The 22,780-nt window shown below is 44.7% G+C and overlaps 1 protein-coding gene across 4 annotated transcripts in view; it reads left to right on the top strand.

Annotated features, from left to right (window-relative positions):
• Positions 1-22,780, top strand: part of LOC126284189 (guided entry of tail-anchored proteins factor 1-like) — a 111,250-nt gene that overhangs the window by 73,738 nt on the left and 14,732 nt on the right. For 3 of the 4 annotated variants that reach the window (XM_049982942.1, XM_049982945.1, XM_049982943.1), the window contains 2 exons: positions 7,755-7,822; positions 8,966-9,266. In XM_049982942.1, coding sequence (XP_049838899.1) covers positions 7,755-7,822; positions 8,966-9,157 — 260 coding nt within the window. In that variant the 3' untranslated portion in view covers positions 9,158-9,266. Of the gene's footprint in view, positions 1-7,754; positions 7,823-8,965; positions 9,267-22,780 lie in introns of those variants that run through there. The other variant, XM_049982944.1, reaches the window with a different exon arrangement.

Below are 22,780 nucleotides of genomic sequence, written 5' to 3'. Positions count from 1 at the left end.
GGAGTATACAGAGGGTCTATACAAGGGCGATGTACTTGAGGACAATATTATGGAAATGGAAGAGGATGTAGATGAAAATGAAATGGGAGATACGATACTGTGTGAAGAGTTTGACAGGGCACTGGAAGACCTGAGTCGAAACAAGGCCCCCGGAGTAGACAACATTCCATTGGAACTACTAATGGCCTTGGGAGAGCCGGTCCTGACAAAACTCTACCATCTGGTGAGCAAGATGTATGAAACAGGCGAAATACCCTCAGACTTCAAGAAGAATATAATAATTCCAATCCCAAAGAAAGCAGGTGCTGACAGATGTGAAAATTACCGAACAATCAGTTTAATAAGCCACAGCTGCAAAATACTAACACGAATTCTTTACAGACAAGTGGAAAAACTAGTAGAAGCTGGATTCCGTAGAAATACTTGAACATGTGTGGCGATATTGACCTTACGACTTAGAAGAAAGAATAAGGAAAGGCAAACCTACGTTTCTAGCATTTGTAGACTTAGAGAAACCTTTTGACAATGTTGATTGGAATACTCTCTTTCAAATTCTAAAGGTGGCAGGGGTAAAATACAGGGAGAAAAAGGCTATTAACAATTTGTACAGAAACTAGATGGCAGTTATAAGAGTCGAGGGACATGAAAGGGAAGCAGTGGTTGGGAAGGGAGTGAGACAGGGTTGTAGCCTGTTATTCAATCTGTATATTGAGCAAGCAATAAAGGAAACAAAAGAAAAATTAGGAGTAGGTATTAAAATTCATGGAGAAGAAATAAAAAGTTTGAGGTTCGCCGATGACATTGTAATTCTGTCAGAGACAGCAAAGGACTTGGAAGAGCAGTTGAATGGAATGGTCAGTGTCTTGAGAGGAGTATATAAGATGAACATCAACAAAAGCAAAACGAGGATAATGGAATGTAGTCGAATTAAGTCGGGTGATGCTGAGGGAATTAGATTAGGAAATGAGACACTTAAAGTAGTAAATGAGTTTTGCTATTTGGGAAGCAAAATAACTGATGATGGTTGAAGTAGAGAGGATATAAAATGTAGACTGGCAATGGCAAGGAAGGCGTTTCGGAAGAAGAGAAATTAGTTAACATCGAGTATAGATTTAAGTGTCAGGAAGTCATTTCTGAAAGTATTTGTATGGAGTGTAGCCATGTATGGAAGTGAAACATGGACGATAAATAGTTTGGACAAGAAGAGAATAGAAGCTTTCGAAATGTGATGCTACAGAAGAATGCTGAAGATTAGATGGGTAGGTCACATAACTAAGTATTGAAGTATTGAATAGGGTTGGGGAGAAGAGAAGTTTGTGGCACAACTTGACCAGAAGAAGGGATCGCTTGGTAGGACATGTTCTGAGGCATCAAGGGATCACCAATTTAGTATTGGAGGGCAGCGTGGAGGGTAAAAATCGTAGAGGGACACCAAGAGATGAATACACCAAGCAGATTCAGAAGGATGTAGGTTGCAGTAGCTACTGGGAGATGAAGAAGCTTGCACAGGATAGAGTAGCATGGAGAGCGGCATCAAACCAGTCTCAGGACTGAAGACCACAACAACAACAACACATGGGAGGCAGCCAATGAGAATGTCTACCCTATCAGAGACAAGGACATTGCTGTTTTGAGGTGGAAGCAGTACTGTGAAAAATTGTATTCTGGAATTAACAACAGTGTGGATGGTCAAGCAGTTGAGCAACTTACATCAGAACCTACAATCTTACACAGAAAAATAGAGAATGCAATTCAACATTTGAATAACTATAAATCCCCTGGTCTGGAAATTATATCTGGCGAGATGAGTAAAGAAATGGCGCAAGAAGGGATTAATATGCTGCATTCATTGTGTACAAGATTACGGGAAGCTGTGGAGTGGCCAGAAAACTGGTTGCACTCTCTCTTCCACCCCGTATACAAGAAAGTGTCAATCAGGAACTGCTACAACAAATGAACTATTGCTCTCATATCCCATGCAAAGAACATTTTGCTCTACATCTTGAACCAGCATTTCAAGACGTATATTCAGCCTCACATATCCACATATTTTGATGAAGAAAAAGGAGCAACTTTTGACTGTGTTTTCTAGGAAAACACAGATAAGTTCTGGCGTCTGATTTCGTCAGTGAAGCAAAAGTTGTCAAACAGGGTTGTGTTCTATTCCTCCAACTGTATGACATCAGTGCGGAACCTGTGTCACTAGTAATGTCCACAGTGGATGGAATAAAGGCATATCAGTTGGTGGTAGGACTATTAACAATCTCTGATTTGGTGATGACACTGTGCTTTAGTCAACAGTGATGATTAACTTTCTGAGATACTAAGAAAAATAAAGTACATTAGTTTACCATATGAATTAGACCCCACTCTCAGCAAGTCAAAACTTGTGCTAACTGATTGACGAGCACAGGTTCAACTTGCAAGTCAATTAAAAGAACTGAAAGTCACACATTCTTTCATCTATCCAAATTTACGGCTGGATTCAAGACTTCCTTGCAGTTATCACTCAATACATCAGTCTTAATGGAACAAAATAGACAGGTGTAAAGGTAAATTCTGGAGTACCTCAAGAAAGTGTGATAGGACTGTTACTGTTTACAATATATATAAATGATCTAGTAGAAAGTGTTGGATGCTCTTTAAAACTTTTGCAGATGATGCTATTGTCTGTACTAATATAGCAACGCCAGAAGATGGTAATGATTTGCAGAATGATCTACAGAGAATTGATGAATGGTACAGGCTCTGGTAGTTGATATTGAACATAAATTTATTTAACATATTGCGCATATGGGAAAAGAGGTCCACTACTGCACAGCTACCCTATTGATGACAGATTGCTGGAAACAGTATCTACCATAAAATATCTATGAGTAACTGTCCATAGCGACTTTAAGTCGAATAGAACAAATAGTGGAAATAGTAGATGCCAAACCCAGATATTAGCAAGAATGTTACGGAAATGTAACTCAACCATGAAGGAAGTGAGTTATAAGGCACTCATTCAACTGATTCTTGAGTGTTGTTTATCTATCGGGGGTCCCTACCAGATAGGTGTGATAGAAGAGATAGAGAAGGTCCAGTTTCATCACGGGATTGTGTAGCCAGTGTGAGAGCATTACAGGGATGCTCAACAAACTCCATTGGCAGATGTTACAAAGAGATGTTGTGCATCATGGAGAGATTTACTATTGAAATGTCCAGAGAACACTTTCTTGGGAGAGTCAGGCAATATATTACTTCCCCGCACATACATCTTGCATAGTGATGACAAGGAGAAAATTTGTGAAATTGGGACCAATACAGAGGTCTACCAATGATCATTCCTTCCATGCACTATTTGCAAGTGGAAAGAGGTTGGAGGTGGTACGAAAAGTACCCTCTGCCTCACACTATTAGGTTGCTTGTGGAGTATGATATAGGTAGATAGGTATTCTCATGTCAACCAAAAATTCTCCAGTTCTTTGGCTATAGTGCGAGAAGACATGGATAAAATCTAGAGAAAATAGTCATGGAAGGAAAGATTGAGGGCAATAGACTAAGGGGAAGAGCACCAAGCAGATAGACAGATCAAAGCAAGATCATCTCCAGTCTAAATCTTCAGCAGTCATTGAGGGAAGATCGTAAACATCTGGGATCGAGTCACTTGGTTTTTGGGGTCAGTGTGCACAGCAATGAGCATGACAACTGGCAGTGATGGTGGTGGTGACAAGGCCTTATTGGAAAAGTAAATTAAAAATGGTGGAATAATATGCAAAACAAAGTATTAAATGTATTGCCTATAATGCTGGGTTTTGTGCCATTCGCACAGTGTATCCTGTAATTCTTATCTACATTGTCGACGTAATTATATATGGTAATGACAGAAAATTCTTGGTACTTCTACTAAATTGAGCAGGGCAGTTTGCTGCTATTGTTTCACAGTTGTGATGTAAGGAGCCACTTATTATTGACCTAAATGTAATTCATGAAAAATAGATAGATGTATAAACATATTGCCAGTGATAGTTGCATTATATTCTATTCCGTGACATGGTTATACATGGAAATTGCATCAATATTCTTCTCATGTGTTTCTGATGAAGATTGACACTAACACTCATAAATAAGAGTTTGAACAACATTAAAACATGATCAAGATGGAAAATTACAATCAACAGTGTGAATAGTGGCTGACTTGTATAATGATTTTATGTCATTTACTGACCACATTGAAAATCTAGGACGATGGTATGCAAATGTGGGACTGTTTTCCATTGTTAGGCTCTGTTAATTAATTCTGATCAATATTCAAAACATCCAGTTGTTCGCAAAAAAAAAAGAAAAAAACCACCATTTAGATGATAACATTTTTTTTTTATTTCTGAGGCAACAAGTCTTTTCTCTACCACAGAGCTCTTCACAGAGCCTGAATTATTACATCATAATTTGAAGAAATTTAGGTGAGTTTGCTGAATAGGCCTTTTCAGACCCCCATTTTTCACATCTTTGGGATTAGCTATTTGTGTGTGTGTGTGTGTGTGTGTGTGTGTGTGTGTGTGTGTGTGTGTGTGTGTGTCTGTGTGTGCGTGCGTGTCATGCGTGTGTGATAAGTTTGTTCAAAAACTGTTCTCTATGTTTTCGATGGGTAAAAATTGGAAATTAATTCTTCAATAAATGTACTAGAGCCAGCTACAGAGAATTTCCGGAAGATGTAGTAGTAAAATGAGGTTCTGCATAACATTAGTTACATGACTAGTTTATTTGGTGTTAACAATGGTAAAAGTCCAGAGGCTTTCAGTAATATGACATTCATAAGTATTTCCAATTATTCATACTAGATATTAATGCTCCCTCCAGTCTTGGGATGCACTTAAAACCATTCAAAAAATGCCAGAAGGGAAAAAAAATGTGTATCGTACCAATGTTTCGAATCAAACCTTGACTGTTGCTGGCAGTGCATGAATGTGCAAATCAGAAGGTTTTGTTTTCACTTTTCAGTCTGACACAGCTACTACCTTTTGTGTTCAAAATACTGTGATGTGTCACAGGATGCAAAGAGCTTTTGAACACACCACTCATGAAGATTAGAAATTCTGGTTTTGTGCTTGTCGCTAACTCCAGTTTCCTTTTGCTCATTCTCAAGCAGTATGTTCATAATTTGCAACCCTTACGGTCTATCCGCTTAGTCTTTGTAATATTCTGAAAAGCGTATCACATTTGCAGATATACCAGTTGATCTTTCAGTTTCTTGGTAGTATTCCGTGCATTATGCCTGCTTTCCACTTCATGCCAATGTTTTATATTTCTGTTTAATGTGTTGCTATTAAGTTTTAGGACAAGACAGGATCAGCTTAATGCTTGAAAAGCTGATGGCATTTAATTTTTTTTGTCACTGTAAATCTATTTTTCTCAGCACTGATGCTATTTTATTAAAATTGTAGATATATTCCCCCTCATGTCCCATCCACCTGTTCTTAGCTCTACTGGATCATTCATGCCAAAGAAATACTAGTAGGAAGTTGGGAACTGCTTAAAACAATGTGACCTGTCAGCAACGTAACATAAACCTAATTATGAAAATAAAAGATTGCTACACACCAGGTAGCAAAATTCTTGAGTCGCAGAGAGGCACAACAAAAAGACTACTTAACACATACCGGTAAGCTTCAGGCCTTCTTTCGAAATACACACACACACACACACACACACACACACACACACACACATACCAACATAGTCCTGTAAAACCATATCAACCAAGCCCACATCTGCAGTAAAGAGCATTTCCTCTCAGAACATACTGAGGGTCTCACTGAATCCTTCACAGACTTTAATTATCTTCCCAACCATGTACAAAAACATATCTCCCTTGCCTTATCTTTCCAGTCTCCCATCACCTACCGAAGTCCCACAATCCCACCAGAGAGGAGCATTCCCTTCACGTCTCACTACCACCGAGGACTGGAGCAACTAAATTACATTCTCCACCAGGGTTTTGACTAGCTCTTGTTGTGCCTTGAAATGAGAAATGTCTTGCCCACTATCCTTCCCACACCCTACCACAGTGGCATTCTGTCCGCCACTGAAACTTCACAATATATTCGTCCATCCCTGCACAACCTCCGCTCCCACTCCCTTGCCTCAGGGGTCATAACCCTGTAATAGGCCTAGATGTAAGACATGTCCTATACATCCTCCACCACCACCACCACCACCACCACCACCACCACCACCACCACCGCCTACGCCAGTCCTGTCACAAACATCACTCATCCCATCAAAGGCAGGGCTACCTGTCAAACAAGTAATGTAATCTATAAATTAAGGTGCAACCACTGTGCTGCATTCTATGTGGGCATGACAACCAACTAGCCATGTGTCTGCATGAATGGCCATGGTCAAACTGTGACCAAGAAACAAGTCGACCACCCTGTTGCCGAACACACTGCAAAACTTGACATCCTCCGTTTGGATGACTGCAACCCTTCTGGCCTCAACCTTCGTTAGTCATGGCCCTCACCCATCCAGCCCCTTCACTGTTCCCATTCCGGCACTACACTACCCTCATTTCAACATCCCAGTTAGTCTTTTTACTTCTCGCTTTCTCCTCTACCTCCCCCCCCCCCCCCCCCTCCCACCTGCCCTCAGTCTAACCTGCAGAACTTCACTGTCCGTTACCCCTAGCCTACTATCCCCCCATCTTCCCACTCCCACCCCAGCCTCCTCCTTACCCCACCCCATCACCACTCCCATCATGCACTTGTCCTGCTGCTCGCAGTGTGGTGGCTTCAGTTGCCTGAGAGTGCAGTCGTGTGTGTGTGTGTGTGTGTGTGTGTGTGTGTGTGGTCTAATTTTGGCGAAGGCCTTACTGGCCGAAAGCTTTATTTGTGACAGTCTTTTTGTTGTGCCTATCTGCAACTCAGAACCTCTGCTTTATTGTGAATAGCAACCTTCCTTTTCATAATATTGTTGCAAAGAATATGTCTTTGACTTTCAACTACCTACTGCTGATGACGAAAATTAAATTGCACAGTAGTGGGTGATGAAGCCCAGATTGACTGCAACTGTTGTAGATCTTTCCTTATACCCTGTAAATCTGTACTACCTTGTTTACTCCACGCTAAGGGCATAATTTTAGCAGGGGAAAAAAATAAAACTTTTTGTGACCAAGGAACGAAAGTTACTCGCAAAGGGCCAAAGTAACCTGAGATTACGGTATATCTCTTAGAGTAGATTAATGGAAACCATTAAAACCACGTCTATCATAAATGTTCTTTCATCTTGTTGGATAGGCACATAAACAGTCTTTGACATAATAACAGTTACACCATCTCCATATAGTGTATGGCCCTGTGGAAAATGTAGCTGACAAATCTGTGTGCTCTGAATAACAATAAAATTTCATAAGTTGAGTTGCACCCTTTGTGTCCATCCAGGATTTTCTGGTATTATACAATTATAGTAATAGTAGTATTGATAGTAATAGTAGTAATAATAATAATAATAATAATAATAATAACAAATGTTTGAGACTGCATATGAACATTGAAATATGTTTACATGGTTCTCATTTTCATGTTTGGTTGGATACTTCTGCTAAAAGTGTGTGTGTGTGTGTGTGTGTGTGTGTGTGTGTGTGTGTGTGTGTGTGTGTGTGTAAAAACCTATAGCCCTGGTGTCAGCGAGCACTGTGTGTGTGTGTGTGTGTGTGTGTGTGTGTGTGTGTGTGTGCGCACTATAATTCTTACAATTTTTCCCTTCTGTTACAGCTGCTTCACGACTGGAATCACAAGCAAAAACCAAAATTGCTGTTTTATATGCTGCACAATTTGTGTTGGTGAGTTTGAATAAGAAACTTTGAAACATAAAACATATAGAATAATTATGTATGTAATTTGTGTATTGGTATTCAGTCAGTAAGAAAATTGGCTGTGAAAGGCAAGGGTACAGGTCTCAGTGATAGCCAACATGCGCTTTGAAACCATCCAGGAGTTTCACTATAGTTCACTTTGGGATTGTGCTTTTTTGTGTCATGCTCCTGTAGACAGGGCAACAGAGAGAGAGAGAGAGAGAGAGAGAGAGAGGGGGGGGGTGTTAAATTCTCTGGATTGGTATTATCAAAACAAAAAAACTGAAATCCGACAAATGTCTTTTGGAAAAAGGAGTGTTAGTTATACAGCGAATGAATTCAAATGGTACAAGCCATGAGGTGTTCCTGGGTAGCTAAATTGACTAGAACTCTTGCTATGAAAGGCAAATGTTCATGTTTGAGTCTTGGTCCAGAGCACAGTTTTAACCTGGAAGGAAGTTTTACAACACCTATAAATTTATCTAGATGTTAGGGTGTAGTGTAGTAATTGGCTTCAAACGTTAATAATATTGCATACTCATTTCTTACATACATATTGCCAACACTGTGTGAAAGTTACAGAAACTTTAGTTCTGACTGTGTATCTCATATTATTTTGAGTTTCTATTGCTATCACTTATAAATCTAGGTATGAACAACACTTCTCATAATGATGTACTCCTTAGCAGGCGTGACAATATGTTCTAGAAGATTAGACTACTTAAATATTTGACAATAATGTGTAATCTAGGAATTTGTAATGAAAGTACATTGTTTATTTATGAACTGATTACTTCCAGTACCCGCGTGCTCAACGTAGGTGGGTTCCTCTCATCCTATAGTCTGAGTCACCTGCCCATACCTTGTAATCTTCTCCAACCTATCCCACTCTCCTCCCTGAGGAAGAACTATTAGTTCCACAGATAGGTAGTGTATCACTTTTACACGTGTTGGATAGGCAGTATTCCGTATTTTGCCTCCTAAAAGTAAGTGCTGGCGAGCAATTCCGTCTCGTAATACAGCAGTTTTCTCAATGGAATTTTCCTTTGATACAATGAAACAAGATCTTTGTAACATATTCCCACTTATTTATCCATATGTTTCCTTTAGTAATGCCTTGTTAACTTACAGGGCATCATTACCTGCTGCTTTGTCTGGATGTATAAGCATGTACCTGTTGCAACTTTTCCACCAAATTGGATGAAACCTTTCGGTGCATTTCTCTCATGGCCATCTGGCATTGATGGTGGTATAAGTATTGTTATTTGGTTGTTTTGTGTTGGACACATTGCAAGAAAAGCAGCTAAGCAGTTTTCTATTTGAGTGTGCTAAATATTGTGTATGTCAAAATGCCTAATTTTGTTACGAGAAGAGTACTTGTATTTCCATCCCAAAGAAATATTTTAAAAATAAAAGTTTTGTTGCTGAGAAATTCTTCCTGTTTTGTTTCCTTATTCATTTGATATCTGTGAAGCCACTGGAGCAGAAAATGTAAACGTATGTCATTTGTTTTAATTTATACAGTGCAGTCTAGGATGTATAATAAACTAGATGCACCATCTACTAACTATACCGGTAAAAGATAATTACTTAACAGTGTTTTGAGAAAAAAAGGCTATCATCTAGCCCTAAGTCCAAATTTAGGTGTTTACAATACTGCTGTATCTACTGTATTTTACAGACTATAAGATGCCCTCTTTTCTCCAAAAAATTGCCTCCAAAATTCAGGTGTGTCTTATACCCAAAATTAATTTAAAAATGCCCAGTGTTTGATTTAAAATTCCCACTAGTCCTAAAAATGACCATATATTTGATGCCACAGGAAGCCTATTTCTATCTGGCCACACTGGATTCAACTGGCAGCAGCAGTGCACTGATGCGATGAACATGAGTTGTTGTGGTTCACAAGCTTGCTAACACTGTCTCCCTCCCACCCCACCATCACAAACCCAAAGCACTGTCTTAGCCTATGATGCATCACTGCAGTCTATGGTGACACTGAACTTGAATTGAAAGTGATTTGTGATATCAGTAACAGTACAATATTTTTGTTAGTACCTAATTTTGCAATGGAAAGAAATAAAAGGTATTCAGATGATGTTGCCTACAAATTTAAAGTACTGTAATATGAAGAAGGAGGTTCAGATGACGATTTTCAGGGATTTTGAAGGTCAGTTCAGTTTTATGAACTAAGATTTTTTTAAAAGCCTGGCTTTGCAGTCTAATAATACAAATGGTAAAAACGTTATTAAAAAAAATTAAGGTGTATCTTATAGTCTGTAAAATAAGGTGGTATTGCTCAAGTGCTGAATGAAAAACAGAGAGCACTATTAACCCTTAACCCGAAACATCATTCGCTCAGACGCATCATTTATTTTAAACATTGAAAGTGGTAGCACTGCAAAAACAACAGCCTCTCTTTTTCAGTACCTTCATTTTAATACTTGCTGCAAGTAAAGCAACATTCAACAATTAGCTTGACTTTGTTGGTCTAACAATAAAGTATGTTACTTAGAAAAGAATGTGAAATTGGGTGCCTGTCTGACTGCATGTTTCACATTATGTGTAGTAATTTCTACATATTTTTCATTCAGTTGCTTTTTTAGATTTTCTTATTTTATAACTTTTTATTATATACAAGAATTTATGTTATTTTTCAGCTGTAGCATGGAACAACTTTCTAAGAGGAATAAGATGTCTACAGTTGATCCAAATTGTGAAACTTGGTTGCAGCAGCAATTATGTGATGTAGGTGAAGAGGAAAATTGGAATTACAACTGAAACCTACAATTATGGATAATGGGATGTAAAGCGAAAGGCTAGGGCCCATGTACCATCATGTGTCATTTCCTGTTACTAACTTATTGACATAAATATCTCTGAAACGGATAGGCCTTTGGCAATCTCAATTTCAGTTAATTACAAAACAGGTTGAGTAAAATATCAAATCTCAATAATAGGGCAATAAAAACAGGTAGGCCTTGATAAATAAGAGTTTCAGCTAATCCAAATGTTGAAAGAACTCTTAATTTAATTAAAAAGGAACGGGCAGGCTTTCAATAACGACAGCTTCAGTTAAGTGATATTACCAAATAGAAAATGAGCAGGCCTTCTTTAATAACAGCTTCAGTTAAGTAAAATTACCAAATAGAAAAAAGGTAGGCCTTTATGAATAACTGCTTCAGTTAATTGACCAAGAGTTTGAATTGCCTTCTCACAAAGGGTGCTCTAGAAGGCTTATACACAAAGAACACACTCCTCACAAAGGGTGCTCTAGAAGGCTTATACAAAAAGAACACAAGACTACATGAAACAGTATAGCCAAGAAAGGTTACAAAGAGAGGACTGGCCTTCCAAGTGCCTTTTTGTTGGGTACAGACCAGCCAAAGAAATATTAACACAGCAAGGTTAATTACGTGAAGGCAACAATAACTAGCCAAGTGGTGTACCTGTTTCACTGCAAGATACAGCCTCTACAACGGTGCGAAACACCTGAGAGAAAACTAGGCAAAAACCCAATTACATAGACTCAGCAATTGCAAATTTTCAGACCCACACACCTCCTAAGCCAATATAATTAACAGAGCAATGACATCTGAAATTCCTGAAGGTATCTTGAAATCGGCTGAAATTCACAAATCGAAGCTGAAGCTTGCTGGTTCCAAAGGGGACCCAGAATTCAGCACAGCGAAACTGGCTCCAACTCTCTCATTGGGTGTGCCACATCCCAGAGCTGGCTGGCCAGACTATGCATGAAGACAGCACAAAGTCAGCCACGGATTCAAATCGGCCCACAAATACCCCCAACATCCACTCACCAGATTCCACGCACAAGACGCTTGCGCAAGTGCTCACCTTAGTTGCTGGTCGCACCTCTCACACTGTCCCCCTTGCTCCATTGTCACTCCCTAACTCGCCACACCACAACACGCCCCATCCCCATCAACAACCTTGAGCAAAGATCCTAGTGGCCTCAAACCAGAGGGACAGCATATAATGGATCGATTTAGCGGTGCCAGGAATTCAAAAGATGACTCCAGAAACTCCCCCACGCCCAACCTCTCCTCCTTAAACCAATGGATACTGGTCCAGCCCACAGAAGAAGAAGGGGAAGTTTAATTAACTGGCTTAAGTTGATTAATATACTTATATGGATATGGTGTCTGTTCTGTTGGACATGTCTGAAAGAACAGACACCACTGATGACCTGCAGCCATCTAGAACAAAATTAGAATTATATATTAATACCTTCAGCTACTGACGGGTGTTGATATAAATCAATGGGAACAGGTGAAAATGTGTGCCCTGACTGGGACTAGAACCCGAGATCTCCTACGTACATGGCAGATGCTCTATCCATCTGAGCCACCCCCCCCCCCCCCCCCTGTGGGTTCGGGGGTAAGAATAGGCCCACGGTATTCCTGCCTGTCGTAAGAGGCGACTAAAAGGAGTCTCAAACATTTTGGCCTTGTGAGATGGTCCTCTAACGGGTTTGACCTCCATCCTTCTAAATTTTCCGAAGAGCGAGCCGATTGGGGAAGGGCGCCTTACAAGGAGCGATGTGTCCATCATGCATTACCATCTCTAGCCAGGTTTGTCGTCATCGCTTAGCAGTCCCGCTCACCTACCATCTCTTGGGCGTGGATTTGTTCTTGGGTGCAGTTTATTGCAGTCTGCTATGCTGCGTCGCTTTATGCGCCAATGACGATATTGGACTACATCACCTGAAATCCAGCACGGTAGCCAGTCCGTTGTGGTGGGGCCGCCATATACCCTGTTGGTTGTAGCCCCCTGACTACACAGGGATCGCTCTGCTGATGCCAGCGCCGTTAACTCCCCACGTATGCCAAGGAGTAGATGCCTATCTCCTTGGGGCATTGGGACTCCCGGCAATGGCCATCCTGCCAGGTGGTCGTTGCTGAGGCTGGGTGGCATCCGTGGGGAGGGCCCTTGGTCAGAGTAGGTGGCATCAGGGCGGATGACCCGCAATGAAGCGTGGTACATCATCTCTTGCTGGTGGCCAGCCGCCAGCAGTCTCTAAGCGTTCCAGGGCTCAATACAACGCAACTACATATGACCCCAAATCGTTCCCCTCCCTGGCTACACCATGGGAGGAACGAAAGACTAAGGATGCCAGCGAACCATACTCGCCCCGCTACCTGGTGTGTACGAGAGCTGATAGTGAATCCTTTACATCCATGAAGCCTCAGTTCTTCGTCGAGCACTTAGAGGACAAGTTCGAGGAGGTGGAGGGCTTGTCCAAAATGCGCTCGGGCTCGGTTTTGATCAAATCGGCGTCCTCCGCCCAGTCCCACCGGTTACTCGATTGTAACAAGCTGGGGGATGTTCCGGTTACAATCACGCCCCATAAGAGTCTTAATATGGTCCAGGGCATAATATTCCATCGGGACCTTCTATTGCAGTCCGATGACGAGCTTCGCGCCAATTTAGAGTGGCGAGGTGTTCACTTCGTCTGGCGCGTACATCATGGTCCAAGGGATAAGCAGGTTGCCACCGGTGCCTTCATCTTGGCCTTCGAGGGTGATACTTTACCTGAGAAGGTCAAGGTGATGGTCTATCGTTGTGACGTCAAGCCATATATCCCTCCCCCGATGCGGTGCTTTAAGTGCTGGAAGTTCGGGCATATGTCTTCCCGCTGTACTTCCAGCCTCACATGTCGAGATTGTGGACGCCCATCACATCCCAATACTCCATGTGCTCTGCCTCCCATCTGTTTAAACTGCGGAGAGCACCACTCGCCGTGCTCGCCGGACTGCAGGATCTTCCAGAAAGAGCGCAAAATCATGGAGTATAAGACCCTGGACCACCTGACATACACTGAGGCCAGGCAGAAGTTCGAACGCCTCCATCCTGTTCGAATGACTGCCTCTTACGCCGCAGCTACTACTGTTATGGCCCCATTAGCTCTCCCTCAGACTGCCACCTCTCAGAGCTGGAATGCTACACCTGCCCCTTTGATGGTGGGGGGCACTTCACTCCCTGCTGCTCCTGCACTACCTGCCTCAGGAGCAGCAACCCCCCAACCATCGGGGACATCAGTCCCCACTTCTAAGCTGGGGAAGCCTCAAACTTCCCCGGCTTGAATAGCACGGAAAGGGTCCCTTGGGTCCCTTCCTTCCCAGGTTTCCGCCTCTGGGAAGGGTGACGTCAGCCAATGGAAGAAAAGCAGACCAGCGGCTGGTCGCAGGGCTTCCCGCTCCTCCTCCGCCCCGGAGACTGACTCGCTGGAGCCCTCCCAGCCAATGAAACCCAAGGACCAGAGAGACAAGACGAAGAAGAAGACCTCTAAGGCCAAGGACCACGCGGTGGCATCCACCCCACTGCTCCCTACAGGCTCTGCGTCCGAGGATAAGGTGGAGATCCGGGCGTCCGCTGAGGACCTGGATCTCGCCGGACCCTCAGACACCATGGAAGCAGATTGTACTGGTCCTCCATCGGTGGCAGCAGGTGACCCAGTGGCGTGATCTGCCTCCTCGGCCCCTTCACGCCTTTTTCGGACATGGACAAAGCGATACTCCAGTGGAACTGCCGCGCTTTTTTCCACCACCTTGCTGAGCTTCGCCAACTCATCAGCAGTCACCCTTTCCTCTGCATTGCCCTACAGGAAACTTGGTTTCCGGCAATGCGGACCCCTGCCCTACGTGGGTATCGGGGTTATTACAAGAACCGGGCAGCTTATGAGAGGGTATCTGGTGGAGTCTGCGTCTACATCCTTACCTCTGTCTACAGCGAATGTGTACCTCTTCACACACCTTTAGAGGCTGTCGCTGTAAGGATGTGGACGCCTCAGCCTCTTACTGTCTGCAGTTTGTATCTTCCGCCAGATGGTGATGTCTCGCGTCATGTGTTGGCTGCATTGATAGCACAACTGCCTCCTCCTTTTGTGTTACTGGGCGACTTTAACGCCCATAACCCCCTGTGGGGTAGCGCCGCGATTACTGGCCGGGGTAGAGATGTCGAGACTCTTCTCTTGCAGCTTGACCTCTGCCTCTTAAACATGGGAGAGCCGACACATTTCAGCGTCGTCCATGGCACATTTTCGGCCATCGACCTTTCTATCTGCAGCCCCGGACTTTCACCATCCATCCACTGGAGTGTCCATGACGACTTATGTGGTAGTGACCATTTCCCCATCTTTCTGTCACTACCACAGCGTCACTCTTCTGAACGCCCCTCCAAATGGGCTCTGAATAAGGCTGATTGGGGCTTGTTCTCCTCTCTCGCCACTATCGCACCTCCTTCCCCTGACACCATTGATGCGGTGGTTCAGTCGGTCACCACCGGCATTGTTTCTGCGGCGGCATCTGCGATTCCCTGTTCATCCGGGTCCCCTCGGCGGAGGACTGTGCCTTGGTGGGCGCCCGAGATCGCAGAGGCGATTAGAGATCGCCGGCGGGCTCTTCAACGCCATAAGCGGCACCCGTCCTTGGAGAACCTCATCGTTTTTAAACAGCTCCGTGCCCGTGCCCGACGCCTTATTCGCCAACAGAAGCAGGAGTGCTGGGAACGGTATGTTTCCACCATTGGCGTCCGTACCTCTGCATCGCAGGTTTGGGCTAAGATTAGGCGACTCCATGGCTATCGGCCACCTGTCTCTGTCCCTGGGCTTTCGCTGAATGGAGTGGTGTGTACTGACTCCGACACGATTGCGGACCGGTTAGCAGTGCATTTTGCTCAGTGTTCCGCATCTACGAATTACCCACTGGCCTTCCGCTCCCGGAAAGAGCGGTTGGAAAGTTGGAGGCTGTCCTTTCACACGCGCCACGCAGAGTCGTACAATGCTCCTTTCAGCGACTGGGAATTCCAGAGTGCCCTATCTGCTTGCCCTGATACGGCTCCTGGGCCAGACCGCATCCACAGCCAGATGCTGAAACACCTCTCTGTGAATTGCCAGCGACGCCTCCTAGATGTTTTCAACCGCATCTGGGTTGAGGGTGTGTTCCCGTCTCAATGGCGAGAAAGCATCATCCTCCCCGTGTTGAAACCTGGCAAGAACCCGCTGGAGGTGGACAGCTACCACCCCATAAGCCTCACCAACGTTCTTTGCAAGTTGCTAGAATGTATGATGAGCCGGAGGTTGAGTTGGCTCCTCGAGTCTCGAGGCCTTCTGGCTCCGTCTCAGGGTGGGTTCCGTAAAGGCCGCTCTGCCGTCGATAATCTGGTCTCCCTAGAGTCTGCCGTCCGTACAGCCTTTGCACGCCGCCAACATCTGGTTGCCGTCTTCTTCGACATGCGGAAGGCGTACGATACGACTTGGCGATATCACATCCTGGCCACACTTCATGGGTGGGGTTTTAGGGGCCCGCTCCCGATTTTTATTCAGAATTTTCTGTCGTCTCGTTCCTTCCGCGTGCAAGTTGCTGCGTCCCATAGTTCCTCCCGGGTCCAGGAGAACGGGTTCCCACAGGGGTCTGTCCTCAGTGTCTCCCTGTTTTTAATTGCGATCAATGGGCTCGCTGAGGCGGTGGGATCGTCCGTCGTAGCTTCGTTGTATGCAGACGACTTCTGCCTCTACTACAGCTCCGCTGGCATTGCAGTTGCTGAGCGCCAGCTGCAGGGCGCTATCCGCAAGGCGCAGTCGTGGGCTGTAGCGCACGGCTTCCAGTTTTCGGCCGCTAAGACCTGCATTATGCATTTCTGCCGGCGTCGCACGGTTCACCCTGAGCCACGCCTTTACCTTGACGGTGAACCTCTTGCTGTGGTAGAGACGCATCGGTTCTTGGGACTGGTATTTGATAACCGGTTGACTTGGCTGCCTCATATTAGGCAGCTTAAACAAACATGCTGGCGGCATTTAAACGCTCTCCGTTGCCTTAGCCACACCGGATGGGGTGCCGATCGGTCCACCCTTCTCCGGCTGTATCAAGCGCTGATCCAGTCCCGCCTTGATTATGGGTGTGTGGCTTATGGTTCGGCATCGCCATCAGCGTTGCAATTGCTGGATCCCATCCATCACTGCGGGATCCGACTCGCCACAGGAGCATTTCGTACAAGCCCTGTTGACAGCTTACTTGTGGAGGCTGGTGTTCCTCCATTGCGGATCCGGCACGACCGACTTCTGGCCGCTTATGCTGCCCACGTTTGTAGCTTGCCAGGGCATCCCAACTACCGTCTCCTGTTCCCGCACTCGATCGTCCATCTTCCAGACAGGCGGCCCCGGTCAGGGTGTACGATCGTGGTTCGCATCCGGGCTCTACTGTGTGGGATTGAGTTTTTTCCTCTCCCGTCTGTTTTCCGGGCCAATCTCCGTCTGCCCCCTTGGTGTGTGCGCCGACCATGCATTCGGCTGGATTTGGCACAGGGTCCGAAAGACTCGGTCCCTCCTCCGGCCCTCTGCCGCCACTTTGTTTCTCTCCTTGCCGAGTTTCCCAGATCTGCCGTGGCCTATACCGACGGTTCGATGGTCTCTGGTCGCACTGGTTACGCTCTTACTCTAGAGGATCATTGTGAGCAACGGTCACTGGCACCCGGGAACAGTGTATACACTGCCGAGTTGGTTGCCATCTATTGCGCCCTAGAGTATATCCGCTCCCGCTCAGGTGAGTCCTTTGTCATCTGTAGTGACTCCCTGAGTGGTTTACGAGCTCTTGACCAGTGCTTTCCTCATTCCCGTCTGGTGATGGCCATCCACGAGTCGCTCCATGCTCTTGCCCGTTGCAGCCGCTCCGTGGTCTTTGTTTGGACCCCAGGTCATGTCGGCATCCCGGGCAATGAGCGGGTTGACACGCTGGCTAAACAGGCAGTGAGTTCACCGGCTCTGGAACTCGGCCTTATGGAGTGTGATCTCCTGCCGCTTTTGCACCAGAAAGTGCTTGGTGCCTGGGGTGACGAGTGGCGCACCCTGCCCACGCCCAACAAACTTCGGGCGGTGAAGGAGACGACCGGTGTGTGGCGCTCCTCCATGCGGGCCTCTCGGAAGGACTCTGTCGTCCTCTGCCGGCTGCGCGTTGGCCACACGTGGCTGACGCACGGCCATTTGTTGCGCCGGGAGGACCCACCGCTATGTCGCTGCGGGGCAGCTCTGACGGTGGTCCACATTTTGGTGGACTGCCCGCTTTTAACAGGACTCAGGCAGACGTTTGCGCTGCCTGATACCCTCCCTGCCCTTTTATGTGATGACGTTGCTATGGCGGACCTCGTGTTCAGTTTTATTCAGGCAGGGGGTTTTTATCGTATGATTTGAGTGTTTGTCCTTTTATTTCCTGTATTGACTTGGGCCTTTGGCCTGTGGTTTTAAACTGTGGGTTTTAATGTCATTTGGTGGTTGGCTTTTCCTTATTTTCATGGTCGGCCAACCACCTTCACACTCGGTGTGATTTTAGTTCTGTTTGTCTGGTCTTTGTCTGTCTTTCTTGTATTGTGTCGTCCCTTGTCTCAGTTCTCCGTTTTTAACGACTGACAGTTTTTATTTCGTGTGATTTTATCGTGGAACAAGGGACCGATGACCTTAGCAGTCTGGTCCCTTCAATCCCACACCCAACCAACCATCTGAGCCACCAAGGGCACAGAGGACAGTGCGACTGCAGGGACTATCTCGTGCACGCCTCCCGCCTGACCCACGTTCTCACCTTATATATCCACACACTACATTCGTAGTGTCCCTACCCAACACACTCATTACTCGTGGAAGACATTCTTACCAGGCCCTGTAAGAGTTTGGGTAATATGTGTGCGTCACCACAGAAGAGGAAGGTCTTGGCCGGTATTGCCAGACCTATATATTTATATGGATATGGTGTATGTTCTTTCAGACATGGTATATGTCAATGCCTGTTTGCAGCTGAAGGTATTAATATATAATTCTAATTTCGTTCTAGATGGCTGCAGGTCATCGATGGTGTCTGTTCTTTCAGTCGAGTTAGAGAGAGGGGAACCGATAGGATAAGTAAACAAGAAAGCAGCAGGAATTGCCTTGGATGCTCCGTGCTGTGCAGTGTTAAATGCAAAATTGATCCAAGGCAAGGTGGTATCCCACTTACTCGGAGACTTACGATGGTAAATGATCAAAGCTGACTTAGAGTTGCAATTCACTCTCTTGGCAAAAGATGTCTGGGGATAACATCATGTGTTGGTTAGTTGCTTAACACTGTTATGAAAGCCAAATTGCTTAAACTGTTCGCAAACAAACGCTGGAGGGTTGTTGTTAACAAGAGCCTTTGGAAGTCCAAACTAGCTGAAAATGTTGGTCAGATGTGCAATGGTAATGGCCACCGTGACCCCACAACTAGGGATTAGCCATACACATCTGGAAAAAGTGTCAACAACCACCTGAATATATCTGTTTCCCTTCTTGGTACGAGGAAGAGGCTCAACATAATCAATAAATAGTTTGTCCATAGGGTTCTCCTCACGCTCGGATTGTAACAAGTCCTTCAGAGTACTATTACAGGCTTCACACTCACCCACTAATCGCCTGACATCCTAATACAAAGAGGGCCATGTGATGTGAGCCTTAACCTTTTCTAAGTTTTTATAGAGGTCCAGATGTCCTCCCATTTAAGAATTACGAAAATAATGGACAATGGGAGGCACCAGCTCCTTACGCAAACAAATATTATAGTCTCTGGCTTTGTCACGTGTTTACATAGAATGCCATTCCTGATGGAGTAGTCAGTAACCTCACCACTGGATAAGAGTTTCTTTCTTAATGGGCCCCACACTGGATCGTGCTTCTGTTGGGTTTTAAGGTCCACAAACAACTGGGGAACTTCAGCTAAAATGGTATACACAAACAGGTGAGACACATTAATGCCCTTATTCTCAACAGCCTCCTCATCCTGAAACGTGTGACTGAGGGTGCTGGCGACTTGGTTGTCAGATCCTTTTATGCGTAGCACCTTGAAATTAAATGTAAAGATGCTGACCACCCACTGGCAATCTCACCATTTTTCCTGGGTTGAGCCAACACCCAACTTAGGGCTTGATTGTCCATCTCGAGATCACAATCCCTATGCTCAAGATAGAACTGAAACTTCTATAAGGCAAAAAGCAAAGCTAGCGCCTTACACTCATAAATCGAGTAATTCATCTCAGCACCAGATAACGTTCTAGACACAAAAGCTAATGGGTGACTTATATCGTAATCTTCCTGCAACAACACAGCAGTAATACCAGCATTGGAGGGATCAGTTTGAATGATAAATCTTTTGCTGAAATCCAGAACGATAGCTTCAAAAGCCACCTGTTGGCTCTCACCCCAGACAAATTTCTCCCCCTTCCTACATAGTTTATTCAGGGGAGTGGCCATCCAGGCAAAATCAGAGACAAAATGTTGAAAATAATTTACCATCCCAATAAATCTGGCTATTTCCTTCCTATTTTGAGCCTGAGGAAATTTCTCTAACACCTACTTCATTCGTTATGAATCCTAATGCCATCCTCAGAAATTAAATGCCCCAGAAAGGACATCTTTTTCCTAGCAAGTATAATCTGGACAGCTTTATGGTCAACCCCACATCCCAAAACATCTAGAGGACGTCCCGAAATATGATCCTCAAACGACTGACCATAAATGGCATCATCATCAAGGTAAATAAAGACACAAACAAAAACTTCAAGTCACCTAGGATACGATCTAACAAATGAGACAAAACTGCCATCTAAGGGGACAAGCCGAACGGCACCCGGTTGAACTCGTAAATGTTCCAGTCAGTGCAGAATGCAGTGACATGTTTAGACTCCTCGGTAAGAGGAATCTGATAATAAGCTTGGTTGAAATCAAGCACTGTAAACCACTTAAACCCCAAAAACCAGGTAAAGCATTTGTGAGGATCCAGCAAAAGGACAGATTGCAAGATAATCTTTTTATTAAGGAGTCTATAATCAACCACCAGCCTGTAGTCCTGGCCCTGAGCTTTGGGAACGAGAAAAATCAGTGACGCATAGGGAGACAGCCTAATGACCCCTTCCTTCAACGTACTTGCCAATTTCTGTTGCAAGAGTTTCATTTTGGGTGGTGAGAGGTGATAAGAAGATGCAACGGATATTCAACAACTTCCCTGTCTGACCCAGTTCAAGATGGGTCACATCTTACAATTTACCAAATCTTCAGACTTGCACAATGGCAAGAGCGAAAGGCTATCTTGTCACTAGGTGAAAACCTTAAAGAGAAGGTGTGGCTCACAAAGTTGAGAACTGATCCAGTTTTCTGAATAAAATCACACCCAAGCAACAAATTGAGCACTAGTTCTTTAAGAAAGAAGCAAGAGCGTAATGGGACATGAGAAATTAGAAATGGACAAACAACTATGCACCTCGCTGACCAGAGGCAACTATTGCCCATTGGCCACATAACATCTCTGAGGAAGATAATTTACACAAACCCCAAATACCAGTTATAATTCAATAAGTAAATGAAGCTACCAGAAGCCAACAGCGCGCACAAGGGTTCTTGTCCTAGCAGGGCACAGATGAAAGGGAGGGCAGATCCAGAGGGTGCTTGAATATGCACCTCCGACAGAAACAGTGTCTCCCTTCTTCATCTGGTGTCATTTGCTAGGTCTAGGAGCTCATGCTATGTGACACTCATGCCCCAAGTGATCGAGGGCACCACTCCGAAGACATTTCCTAGAAATATTTTGGATGACTGAGGAGACCTATTAATTCTCGAGGAGCTTCCACGTGCTCCACACGCCTTTGCTCCTCATCAGCAAATGACAAGGATTCAGTGGAATCAACCATTGTTTGCAATTCCCAGGAGCTAGTGGGCAGGAAGAAAAGACCAAGAATAACCCATCCTTGGTACGCATGCCTTCAAAATTTCTGATACAGTATTGAGTTCCAAAACTGACATAGCAAGAGCCAAGATGGCTATGTGCCCTCGCTCAACATACTGGCTCAGCGGTTCAAATGATGCCTCTGCCTGCCAGTAATATTTGCGTTCAAGCTCATTCCACAACTGTGGCGAGGGCTTCCTATTGACAATCAGTCCCCTTAGTTGTCCTATTGAGCCCACATCTACATCTACATCCACATCCATACTCCGCAAGCCACCCGACGGTGTGTGGTGTAGGGTACCACGAATACCTCTATTGGTTCTCCCTTCTATTCCAGTCTCGTATTGTTCGTGTAAAGAAGGATTGTCGGTATACCTCTGTGTGGGCTCTAATCTCTCCGATTTTATTCTCATGGTCTCCTCGCGAGATATACGTAGGAGGGAGCAATATAGTGCTTGACTCCTCAGTGAAAGTATGTTCTCGAAACTTCAACAAAAGCCTGTACAGAGCTACTGAGCGTCTCTCCTGCAGAATCTTCCACTGGAGCTTGTCTATCATCTCCGTAACGCTTTCGCGATTACTAAATGATCCTGTAACGAAGCACACTGATCTCCATTGGATCTTCTCTATCTCTTCTGTCGACCCTATCTGGTACGCATCCCACACTGCTGAGCAGTATTCAAGCAGTGGGCGAACAAGTGTACTGTAACCTACTTCCTTTGTTTTTCGGATTGCATTTCCGTAGGATTCTTCCCATGAATCTCAGTCTGGCATCTGCTTTACCGACGATCAACTTTATATGTTCGTTCCATTTTAAATCACTCATAATGCGTACTCCCAGATAATTTATGGAATTAACTGCTTCCAGTTGCTGACCTGCTATGTTGTAGCTAAATGATAAGGGATCTTTCTTTCTATGTATTCACAGCACATTACACTTGTCTACATTGAGATTCAATTGCCATTCCCTGCACCATGTGTCAATTCGCTGCAGATCCTCCTGCATTTCAGTACAATTTTCCATTGTTACAACCTCTCGATATACCACAGCATCATCCGCTAAAAGCCTCAGTGAACGTCCGATGTTATCCACAAGGTCATTTATGTATATTGTGAATAGCAACGGTCCTACGACACTCCCCTGCGGCACACCCGAAATCACTCTTACTTCGGAAGACTTCTCTCCATTGAAAATGACATGCTGCATTCT

Source organism: Schistocerca gregaria, chromosome 8 (genome assembly GCF_023897955.1).
Source record: "Schistocerca gregaria isolate iqSchGreg1 chromosome 8, iqSchGreg1.2, whole genome shotgun sequence".
In the NCBI taxonomy this organism is placed as follows: Eukaryota; Metazoa; Arthropoda; class Insecta; order Orthoptera; family Acrididae; genus Schistocerca; species Schistocerca gregaria.
Note: the sequence above shows the minus strand (reverse complement) of the source record. Positions and strands in the feature narration are given on the sequence as shown.